The following is a 12,503-nucleotide window of genomic DNA, read 5'->3' as shown; positions in this document are numbered from 1 at the left end:
CAGCAGAGAGTCACAGAGTGAAGTTTCAGTCTCAGATCAACTGTTTTTAGTACATATTAGAATGAGAGTCACTTATAAAAATCATAACTAACGGGACAAGGATTTACATAAAAATTAAAACTCTTTTAATCACAGCACGTAATTCAAATATCTAGAACTAAAATTTTTATTGGGTTAAATATCTTTACCCAAGTCATCTGATACTTATTGGATACTTTACATATTCTCCTGACCGTGTACAAGTACCCTAAATACCTGACCATCTAAATCTACAGGACACTATTATACTTCTGCTAAATAAAAGACTGAATATAATGAGGGGCGAGGGTGTAGCTCAGTGGTAGAGCATGTGCTTAGCATGCACAAGGTCCTGGGTTCAATCCTCAATACTTTCATTAAAAAAAAAAAAAAGACTGAATATAATGAAAAGCTCTAAATATCAGTACAGGCATAAAGTAAAGAACAGAAGACTATGATGGCACTACAGGAGTTAAAGCATTCTTAGGAGACACGGAGGAAAAAAAAGAGAAGAGCACACAAGTTAATGAAGAAAAATCTGAAGCAGATAAACCCAAACAGCTCTTTTTCGCTAGATTAGAATAGCAACAGATTAGATAATATACATACATTACTTCAGTAACACATTTCAGATCCAAGACCAAGATGGTTTATACACACAGACATATACATATATACACAATACATATAGCTCATCTGTTAAATGAGAAAGGAGATAATTCAAGGTCCATTCTGCCCCTCTGGTTTAAAATTTTTTATGCATCTGTAAGTACCTTTAACCCTTCTTCCCATGCTACACATTGGATCAACTAAGGAACAAAGAAAACTTTTCAGCCTTCCAAGGATGCAATAATTTTAATGAATTTTTCCATTATGAATTACCTGAATTGTATATGCATTTTTCAACTGTAGTAATATGAATTTTATGGTTTTCAACTTTCATAAATTATTTCAATTGCAGATTTGACCATCACAAATTAACAAAAATTAAAAAAAAGCCACTGCAATTATCCAGAATAGACTCCATCAATTTTTACCTAAAAATTCTGAGAAAAGTTCCTTTTCACTAAAGTTTAACTGAAATAATTACATGTTACATTATCAGAGGATTCAAATCATCAAAATGGTAGGTGATATTCTGATTTGAGGGGGAAAAAAATAGGACAGAATCTGGCAGTAGAAAGCAGTATAGTTGTGTGCATCTGTATTCATGTAGACACACAATTACACACCCATCTACCTATACACACCCAGTACCAATCTATACCCACAAGACTAGCAAATCAATCAAGTATATTTAACTGCACTGTCTATACAAGTGATTTAATGTAATATTACTATATACTACCACACAGTTACATAAAATAAAGTTTTACTTACCTGTTTAACATATTCAATTAGGTTTGGGATGCAGTTAATTTCAAATCTAACATTTTTCAGAGGTTCAAGCCACTTGCCAAGTTCTTAAAAACAAAAAGAGTAATTCAGAATGTATTACTTTAAAATAAAAGCATTTATAACAAAGGAAGTAAAGGTATCCTTTTCCAGAGAAAAACATTATCAGATCCATACTGATTTCAATAATCTTTTATACAGGAATAAACTTACATCCAGTTCTTTAAACAAACTTTAAAATGAAATGTTAATGTTCTCCTATACTGGTTTAGAAATAAGAGGTGACCACTCTTAGTTATTTGGTTTCCGAAAACTTGTATGTTCACATGATTAAACAGGACCATCTAACTAAACAATATTTTTTGCAACAACCAACTTACAACATTTTTAAAAATTTTATTAAATTGATTGCTCATAATTAATATAACAATATATACTGATTATTCACCTAACGCTAACACTGATTACCACACTCCAAAAAAGCATTCACAGTGGGGTAATATAGCTCAGTGGCAGAGCTTGTGCTTAGCATACACAAGGTCCTGGGTTAAATTCTCAGTACCTCCACTAAAAAATAAATAAATAAACAAACAAACAAACCGAATCTCCCCACCCCCCAAAAAAGCTTAAAAGATTTGTTTAAATTTAATTTTACGAAAAAATCATACACAAAATGTATTAATTTCTAACAGGATTAAACCCGTGGGGGGACATTTCCTGAGTGCCTTTTCCCTTAACATGAATTTTTAAATTTGTCAATTTCCTAATTTGCCTTTACAAAATTAAAAGTAATCACAATGGCCCCCAAAATAACAGGAAATTTTGTTTATAAAATAAACACATGAAATATACCACTCACTGCAACTGAACTCAACTCTCCTAAAAGCTATGCCATAAAACCTATACTCTATCACCAAAAATGTTTTTTAGAAAAGCATTCTAATGTGGTAAGTGATATAACAGTTCTAGATACTTTATAGAAATGAATAAAGGAAACTGAAAATAGTAGTCATCTCTCCTTGGTTCTACACTCTTCCATGAGGACTACATACTGTTTACATCTAAGCATTTTTCCTAAGCGTTTTTAAACTCTTTCATATATATAGAATATATACTGTCAAATGAAAGATATAAGGAATAATAAAACAAAAACAAGAAGACCCATCACCCAGAATGTGTAGTAAAGCATTAATGTACCTCTGAAGACGCTGCATACTTTCCTTCTATAAAGGCATACTTCGGGAGAAAAAAATTTATTTTTCAGTATGGAAAGTTGAGTCTACTACCCAACTTTTGCTGGAGTATCATATATAAAATTTAGGATTAAAAAGAAAAGGGGCAACATGCTATTTATAATATTTACTCAATTTGTCAATTTTCTACTTGGTAAGGTCAGAAAGCCAAGAACCAAAATAAAATAATAAAAAATTGTGATTACCTTAAACTTTTCTAGACTGCCCACACAGTTTGCCATAAATTTCACAACATACATTTATATACTTCAGAAAATAATGTTCATGTTCTTCATTTTTCACTTTTGAGAACAGCAAACATGTGTTAACCACAATTGGATTTTCTAAGTTGTACTTAGAAAAGTATTGTACTTAGAAATATATATATAGAAAACACACATGCAAACTACACATAAAACTGAACTTCTGAGTTCATCTTTATTTCTATTTTGATTAGGAACTTCAACCAATCACAAATTTCCATGACCTTTCAGAAAAATCTTTTTGAGAACGTATAAAGTATCTTCATAAAAGGCACTTTCAGAAGTTAAAAACGGTATTACTGTGACGTTGTAAATCAAATATACTTGAATTTAAAAAATGGTATTACTAGGTATATTATCAAACCATGGTAACAATATTAATTATAGATATTCAAAGGCTTTTTTCTCCACATGTCACAATACTCAAAATAACTTCAAGTACCATACCTTGCAATTTAGCATTATTTTCATCTGCTTTACAAAGCTTCAGGAGAGATGCTGCATGCTGTTCTAGCATCTGGACATCACTGGAAGACTGAACCACCACCAAAATAAGTATGCATGCATAGTTATAAGCTACTGACTTCTTAGACTTGGAATCACTGAAACAAAATAAGGTTTTAAAGTTCTGGGTACAAAAACAAATTTTTTGAAACAATTTTAAACATTTTTTTCTACTTGGTTCTAAAGAGACCAAGGAATTTCACAACAAAATACGACTAATTTCCTGAAAACAAGAAATCACATTTTAAAGATCGATCTCTGATTGATCTGAAAACACTACTTAAAAGTATGTAACAACAAAGCACATTCATCACAATGGAAACTAAAATTCTATTAAGAAATAAGATCAGAAGAAGAATGAAATAATAAGTGTACTTCATTAGCAATGAAAGATTAGGAAGTACACTTCACTGGTGTCCTTTAAAATGCTATCCACTCTCTATCAACAGGAAAGAGTGTGATGAATCAACCCACGCCATCATCACTCAGTCTTCCACTACAGAACCGTTAAGATACAGCTAGGCATAGAACTCACTGAGTTTGCCTTTTAAAGGCCCCCCAAAAGACTGTTCACTCAAGGAGTCATATCACAACCCCAATAAAAAGGATGCCACTGCTTTGTATGACATGAACCAGGAAGAGTACGTATAATCTATTATCATTCTCAACCCCCTTCAACCAGTAAAAACACTTCTGAAATCCGAGCACCCTGAAGATGAGGGCAGAAGATGGCAAAATAGTTCTCATTACTCTTAAGGTATACGTATAATACTCCTATGCCTCAGGAGTCCCCTCCACACAAATCAGGAGGAAGACTACAGATCCAAACTTTGTCAACACCGTGGGGAAACTGGAAGAAGCTGCTATTTCATTTCTCTACAGTCACATCCTATATTTTAGAGATTTCTCTCATTCTAATCCTTAAATACTCCTTAATTATGTGTTATGTCAAGAAATTAGTTTTTACTTTCAAAACAACATATTCTTTCAAGAAACTAGCCCATTAGTGATGTAGTTTTCCAATAAAATAGAAAATTTAAGGAATAAGTAGAAAATTACCCTAAGGCTTCTTTGGAATAGTACTCCATTAGAGTAATAAGACTTTGGAGATTTTTCTCAAGGCTGAAAACATGACCAACAGCTGATCTTCCCACAGGATTAAAGGTAATCAAGTAAAGACTGTGAAGAGTTCCCAAGAGATCTGAGTGGTCCGTTTCTTCGCTGGCTGTACAACGCTGGAAATGGCTGAACAGTTCTGTGATGCACTGCAATGTCTGTGTTGAGTCCTGCAGCCACAGGGCAAATGCATCATCAACAACACCATCGGACTGGAGGCCTTCCTCTTCATCTTGATCATAAAGGTGACACAGAGCTCGGATCAACAAATTTGTTGCTTCATATTCTGACATAAAAAAAAGAAGACCCTTTTGTGACTGTGCAAGAAACTTTAAAACATCTTTAGTGGCTTGCAGCACACCAGGATGAGCACTTGTTACCGGAATTGACAGAAGCAAGGTAACCAACTCCAAGAAGTGATGACTGTGAAGATACCTACAGAAGAAGTAACAAGATGTATGTTAAGTCAGTGTAAAACATTCTTCATTTATTCAATATTCATTAGACAGGAAAGAGCTAAAATTTTTAACGGCCATAATCCTTATCCTCAGCAATACACTACTTTTAACTAAAAACATAATGTGAGTAGCAAGTCTTCTCTCTACTGGGCCAAACAAAAGTGAAAGTTCTATACAGCTTTTTCCTAGCATTCAAAGGATGTTCAACAAGTAACTGTTGACAAGTTTTCTCTTTCCAGAATCAAATTTGACTTTAAATTCTGGGCCTTCTTTCCAGGTCACTTATCAAATGTTCCTTCCTTTTCAACCACAGTCCTACTCAACTCACAGCATACCAGTATACCTGATTTAGTTTATCTAGGAAGAGTACAGTAGCTTTACTATAAAATCATATGGTATATTCAGATTTACTATATGTAGTATCTCTGAATTAGTACCACTGGAGAGGGGAAAAAGTTGAATTATCAAATTTTAGTATTTACTACCCCCATACATAGTACTCTTTTATCAAATCCAAGAACCATTTTTTAGTATACACAATTTTAGTAGAAAAGTCTGAATTTATCCAACACCCCAAAAAACACACAGAGTTATTTTCTGATGCTGATAGAATATTTTCATTGTCCTAATAATTACACTTTGTGCTCCATCTTTTCATCCCTTCCTCCCCTGCAACCCCTGGCAATCACTGGTCATTTTTACTGTCTCCATAGTTTTGCCTCTTCCAGAATGTCATAAGTTGTAATCACACAGCATAAAATTGCCTCTTCAATCAAATTTCTGCTTAAACTCAGGCTTCTACATCATAACAAATACTCCTAGGAACTTCTTAGCACAAAGGCAAACATTACTATGCTCTAAAAGCATCCTTAACCACCTTATGGAGTGTACGAAAATAGCTAGCATCACAGGCCTCAGCATGCTTATTCTTAGAAAGGCCTGCTTGCAAGGCTGGCTCTTTGCTGGACTCGGGACGGATTTGGGGAGAGTTTCAACCTACCATCTGATAAGAATATTCACTGTGCCGAAACCATTTATGCAAACAATATGGTTTATGCCCAATACCTGCTTTCCTTCAGGGAGTCTGGAATTCTGGCAAATGCTAGGTACTGGATGCCTACATGGCTATTCCCCAATAATAAGTTTGGATGCTGAGATTCTAATGAGCTTCCTCAGTAGGCAACGTTTCACACGTGTTGTCACAATTTGTTGCTAGGGGAAATAAGCGAGTCCTGTGTGCCTACACTGGGAAAGGACTCTGGAAGCTTGTGACGGTTCCCCGGGCTTCTCCCCAAGTACCGTTTTCCTTTGCTGATCATGCTTTGCATCCTTCTGATGCAGTACATCATAGTCATGAGTACAACACTAGGTCCCGTGAATCCACCTAGCAAATCTTGGGGGTTATCCTGGAGACCTCAGCATGAGACATTTAGAGAGAGCCTTCCCATCACTTCAAATTAATCCTTCCAAAATGTAATTATTTCTCCTTTCAAAGTTCACTCTCCCTTCTAATTTACCAGTTCCTGTCCATAAAACCACAGTTCCAATAGTTACCCTAGCTAGAAATTTCAAAGTATCTTTAGCTCCTTATTTTCTCTTCTTACCTACCAGGGTCAGTTGCCAAGTCCTAGTAACTGCTCTGTCACAAACTCTCAATACTAGCACAATATTTGTCTTCCCATTCTCTGTAAATGCCACTATATTAGGCCAAGTACTTAACACACCTAATACCTAGAATCTTTAGACAGGCATCTACCTAATAACTCCCATTTCTTTTCCATTGCAAAACATCTTGTAACGATAATATAATCTGAGAACACTTCTTTGATCATATCAGATCTGCTACTCCAAAATATTCAAGATCTTCCCAAATTCTAAAAAATCCAAATTCCTTAGCATAGCTTTCAAAGCTTTTTATTTCCTGAAGTCTGATACCCAAACGTATCTCCTTCAATTATGGGAGGAAAAAAATAATACTTTGTAGGGCATTCATTACTAGTTTTCCCTCAATGACAGCTTGAGAGCATCACCTCTTCCCTTACACTCAGCCATCCTCATTGAATGACTTCACTTCCTACTTTATTAAAAATATGATCAATGAGAAGCACCCTGTCTCCTTTCTGTGTCCACACTACCAAGATATTTATATTTGTACACTCACAAGGTTTCCTTTCCCCTGTTCAAAGCCAAGCCCCTATACGTGTACTCTTGACCTCAACTCCTACCAGACCTTATTCTAGCAATTATCATCTTATACTCCTATAAGAACTCAAAATAAGGCTAAAAACAGGAATGGATAGGTACAGATTTTAGAATGGACAAGTATCTATTTTCTGTTAATATACTTATGTTCCAAAGTAAGGCAAAAAATAATCATAGAAATAAGCAATTAAATGATAAAAATGCAATTTCTACATTAGTTAAAAAATTATTTACAGGCAAAATGCTAGAAAAGAACCTCAAAAATTAAAAGTTAAAACATCTACCATGGGTACCTAATAATGCCAAAACTGCACCAACAGATAACTAGAGAGTTAGATGGCAGAAACAACTGGTAATTAAACCTTTAACATAACTTCAACCAGGGCTGTAAAATTAATTTAGTGAAGCAATAGCTTAAATGACAGTGTATTAGAGTGACAGGGTACAAAGAGTTGACACACAAAAGCTCTCTCCTTCCTGTGCCATCCTCTTGTACCACCTTCCCAGAAGCCGCTCAGTGGCTTCTCATTTATTTGTGCTCATCAACATGCTTATAAAAGCACTGTTGTTGATTATTACTATCTTTGAAGTTGCTACTACTACTTTAAGTATTGAGGGGAAGGATACAGCTCAAGTGCTTAGCATACACAAGGTCCTACGTTCAATCCCTAGTACCTCCTCTAAAAATAAATAAATAAACCTAATTAACCTCCCCCCAAAATTAAAAAGTACTTTAAGTCTTAACAAAATATAACTCACCCACAGTAACACCCTTCTCAGGTTCACTGCTACCTATTTTGAAATAACAAGTATCCTTACAGATATGCAATTCCCACAGATACATAAAAAAACAAAATCAACCACATAAAAATTGCCTTTAATGATTGGTGAAATATATTTCCCAAACCCAAAAATGTCTTACCTAAAGAGAACAGGGTACGGATCATCTCTCTCTGGAGGTCCAGTAATACGTGCCATTGTTGGGAAAGACTTAACAGGAGGTTGGATCATTGTATGAGGTGCAGTTTCCATTAAATGGAAAACCTCCTCTAGGAGGTTAATAAGCTTTTCTATTTCTCCTTCACTTATATTTGAGGATTCCAAAAGATCCATATCCATTGAAGCCTCTACCTCATTTTCGTATTCTGGGTTTGTTCTCTCAAGCCCAGTATCTGTATCATGATCAGGGTCACTGTGGTTAGGAACAGATGAAGTCTTCTCTGCTAAATGGTCACCAAGTCTTTTAATCTCCGACAAAATTTCATAGAAATGGCACTTCTGAAGGATAGCTGAACCAGCAGTGACAACTCTCACAGTCTGATCTAAAAGTATGAGCTCTAGAAGTTTCTGATAGCCACTTTTTTCACTCTGCCTACTTCTTAAAAAAGCTTCCATTCCTTCTGTCATACTAATGACACTGTCCAAAGCTTTAAATGCATTTAACTTAAGAGAAGATGAGACATGATCAGCAAACAGGAGCTCAAATAATCCATTGATCACTCCTGCTTGTAGCAGTCCCGTGACTCCTTGAGCCCCACATTCTGCAAGTGAGGACACTAATTTGGTCCCAGCTTTGAGCTGTCGGACATTTAAGGCAATGGGTTGGCGAAGGGCTACTTGTAAATTTAAAGCTTGCATAGTCCAGTCTACCAACTGGCCAAGGGCATCTTGTTTTGTGTTTTTCAATTGCAAATAACTTAATCCTTTTATTATTAAACTTGGAATTTCTTCTAAAGCTGTTACCCATTTTGCACCTCTGTCTTCATGATACAAATCCAAGAGTTCAGTTAACTTCACGGAGGCTTCTATTGCCCCTGAATTTTCTTTATCTGGGCCTTGATCCTTCATTCTACTGATTTCAATTTCAAAAGTAGTCTTGTATGGACAGCTGAAGTATAAAAGTGGTACAAGCTCCCTGTCATATGGATCATATGTCATAGGAGGAACTGAAGCTAGGTCTTCAGCAGTGTATTCAACATCAAAGTTCGGATACTTAAATGTTTCACGTTCCAAGTCAGCAATTCCATCTTCATCACTAGAAATTTGTTCATAACCATCATCCCCTGAAAATTAGTTCAAATAATATTTGTTACATCATTGTTGTTAAATGCAAAAAAATCTAGTTATTCAAAAAAATCATTTAATAGTATGGCAAAAATAAGAATTAATGATTTCCTCAACAAAATTAACTCCTGCCCCTACATTTTATTAACAATTACTAACATTTTATAAGTTCTAATAGAATAATTATAGAAAAACTTCATTAGCAAAGTCTTCTATTATATGTTTGGCTTTACAACTAATTCTATTACAGATCTTTTCCTCACAGAAATAAAATCAGAAATGCCACAAAGTAATGAAAAATAACTCTCTCATGAAGAAAGAAATTAAACTTGCCCTCATGAAAGAGTATTTTTAAAATGGAAAAAATAAATTGATGGGTAAAAATTATTAAGTTAACTAAGAAATAATACCATAATTGCAAAGCTAGCCCAAATATTTTCAGGGAAAACATTCTAGGTTCTTTTTATAACATGAATTTCATATTCCCTGAATTTTTACTTCTCTATATGACCTGCCACACAGCTTCTCAGATCTGTATTACATTTTTATGGAAAAAATTTGTTCATTTAAAGTGCTCAGCTTTGCCAAAACAAGAGCTTTCTTATCATGACATGTGCAGCTTTTTCCTCTTTTTCAAATAAAACAGAACCAAAGACAAAAAAATGTGTTGGTTTTACTTTTTAACACTACTATTACCTGGCCATGGTAACACAGAGATGTGTAATAACAGCCTCTTCTGACATTTTCAAAACAATTTCGCTGTAGCAATACACTCATATTTGAAAAGAAAGGGCCTATGGAGACCTGACTTTGGAAAAAACCTCAGATGCCTTCTAGTAAAAATCAAATTAACCAGCTTCATTCTCTCATCTTTTCTACAAAAGTGTCCTCTGATTAACAAAGTCTGCCTGAAATCTAACTACTATTTGCCAGTCAAATATAATAAATCTAGAAAGCGGTTTGTGGTCATCTGGGAACGGGAGAAGCTAAAAAAGTTATCACTCAATAACTCAATTATTTGTATTTTGTAAAAGGGCCCCTATGATATTAAAATGGCCCTCACTCTCATTCAGAATGAACTTCACCCTTACTATCTTAGAAAAAACAAGGCAAATTATCTGTCATTTTACGTAAATGCTTTAACATTACATCCCATTTCTTAGACAAATTAGTGGCCAATTAGCTTGAATATCTCTTTTTGCTTTCAAAGGAAAAATAAAGCCTAATTAAAGAATTGCATCATGCTGCCTTATGTCTTTGTATATTTGAGATTTTACCTTCTGAATAATGAATAATGTGGCACTCTGCCAAAATAGGTGGCAGACACCTTTAGGAATTCCATCAGCTTAAAACACCACTCCTTACTCTGACAGCAGACCAAATCCCTAATCACCATGTATTTGCTGCATATCCCTGCTTCCCTGGCCAAAGCTGATGGTATCAAGGGGCAGCTGATACCACAGGAAGACAAAGAGAATCTCCCAGAAAATTGGAAATGGATCTGAGATACAGTCAGGTAGTTTAGGCTGGTTGGTTAAAGAGAGATTAAAGATGTAGGCTGAAAAGAGATACAACAATTAATTAACAGAATATACAGTAGAAACATAAAGCAATGAAAATCCCTGCTCTAGTCAAGTCTTAAGGCCCAGCTACAATCTGACCCTTGGGTTTCTTGAAAGCCATTTATTTCTGCTATAAATTCTTTTGCATTGCTCAAAGCTACATAAAGTTAGTTTCCAGCACTTAAAACCCGGAAGTCCTAGCTAATATAACCCACCTTCACCTTCTTCATCCTCTTCACCTTCTTCCTCTTCATCTTCCTCTTCCTCCTCAGGGATACTATCTACTGTATGGCGATCATCCTCATCCTCATCCTCTTCTTCCTCTACATCCACATCATCTTCTTCATCTTCTCCTTCTTCTTGCTGTTCCTCTTCTACTTCTCCTTCATCAGAATATTGACCTTCCTGGGGAACAGAATTCCGATCAGGAGAAATGGGCTCGAAGTAATCTTCTCTATGAGGAGCATCTTCTTCCTTGTCACCAGACACTAGAAAATTGAGATTTAAGGTACAGATTATTCTAACAGTTTAAATAATATGAGGCAGAAGGATTAGATACTGCAACTACTTAAAGACATTTTGGATGATTTAGCTCATAAATACCCTTAAAAAAAAAAGTGGTAGAATTATTTGCTTTAAAAAAATATTAAGAGTATACACTGCACAACTTTATAGTGAGAATTAATAAAATATACTATTTTATATTCTAATACAATAATCATCTTCTTTTCAGCTATTAACTATTCAGATTTTTATCTCTTTCAATACACATTCCTTATTTTTACTGGTATTATTCTGTACATACCACTATAGCACATTAACATTTTATTTTCAAGGCAATGTTGCTTCTGCTTCAAATGAATTAACTGATTTTTTTTTTTTTAACAGGTTCACTTGCCAACCAAAAAACACTAGAAAATACTACACAGGGTGAGGGTGAGGGACATTCATCAAGATTTGATTATCAGCATCTAATTTTTTTTTCTTTAATCAAAAAGTACTATTAACATTAATCAAGAGGGGGGGAAAAAACTACCACTGATTTTACTTATACCTGGCAATGGCATGGGATCATCTTCATCGTCATCAGGTGGAGGGGGTCCTGGTGGAGTTCTTGGTCCCCTTGGCTGTGGTCTTGGAGGGCTTCCATTAAATTGATCTTCTTTCTCCCCATCAGCTAGTTTTATTAGAGACAGAAAAAGAACTCTCAAATTATTAAAGTACTGTGAAATAAAGTACAGTGAAATAAAAGTATAGTAAAATAAAATTTAAAAAATAAAAAACGAAATGCTATTCATCATTTGAGTTTTCATCTTCAGAATTTTTTTCTCCTTTTCAGTTTTATTAGGTAGAATTATTGCAGTTCAACTGCACATACACATTATATCATATGTAAATACATATATACAGCATACTTCACTTTTTTTTTAGTTTACATATATGTACTAATTATTGTTTCTAAGAACAAATTAGATCTTTAGCTTTTTAAATTTACATAGTTATCAAAAGAATAAAGCCAACTACAAAATAAGAATCAACAGAATGTAGTAATCCAATCATAAAGGACAGTCAAATGTGCTTACACATATTCAAGAAGTCAAAATAATAATTAGTTCATTTGTGTCCTTATTATTATTATTTTTTAGATTCCTCATATAAATGATGTAATATGGCATTTTTCACCTTCAG

The 12,503-nt window shown here is 34.5% G+C and overlaps 1 protein-coding gene across 3 annotated transcripts in view; it reads right to left on the bottom strand.

The window, feature by feature from the left end:
* The window catches only part of VIRMA (vir like m6A methyltransferase associated), a 55,152-nt gene that overhangs the window by 24,886 nt on the left and 17,763 nt on the right, over positions 1–12,503 (bottom strand). For all 3 annotated transcript variants that reach the window (XM_010976010.3, XM_010976012.3, XM_064476959.1), the window contains 6 exons: positions 11,869–11,991; positions 11,030–11,302; positions 8,111–9,251; positions 4,472–4,963; positions 3,356–3,510; positions 1,399–1,481 (listed from right to left, as the gene is read on the bottom strand). In XM_010976010.3, the coding sequence (XP_010974312.1) occupies positions 1,399–1,481; positions 3,356–3,510; positions 4,472–4,963; positions 8,111–9,251; positions 11,030–11,302; positions 11,869–11,991 (2,267 nt within the window). The remainder of the gene's footprint in view (positions 1–1,398; positions 1,482–3,355; positions 3,511–4,471; positions 4,964–8,110; positions 9,252–11,029; positions 11,303–11,868; positions 11,992–12,503) is intronic.

The sequence above is a fragment of the Camelus dromedarius genome, chromosome 20, assembly GCF_036321535.1.
Source record: "Camelus dromedarius isolate mCamDro1 chromosome 20, mCamDro1.pat, whole genome shotgun sequence".
Taxonomy (NCBI): domain Eukaryota; kingdom Metazoa; phylum Chordata; class Mammalia; order Artiodactyla; family Camelidae; genus Camelus; species Camelus dromedarius.
Note: the sequence above shows the minus strand (reverse complement) of the source record. Positions and strands in the feature narration are given on the sequence as shown.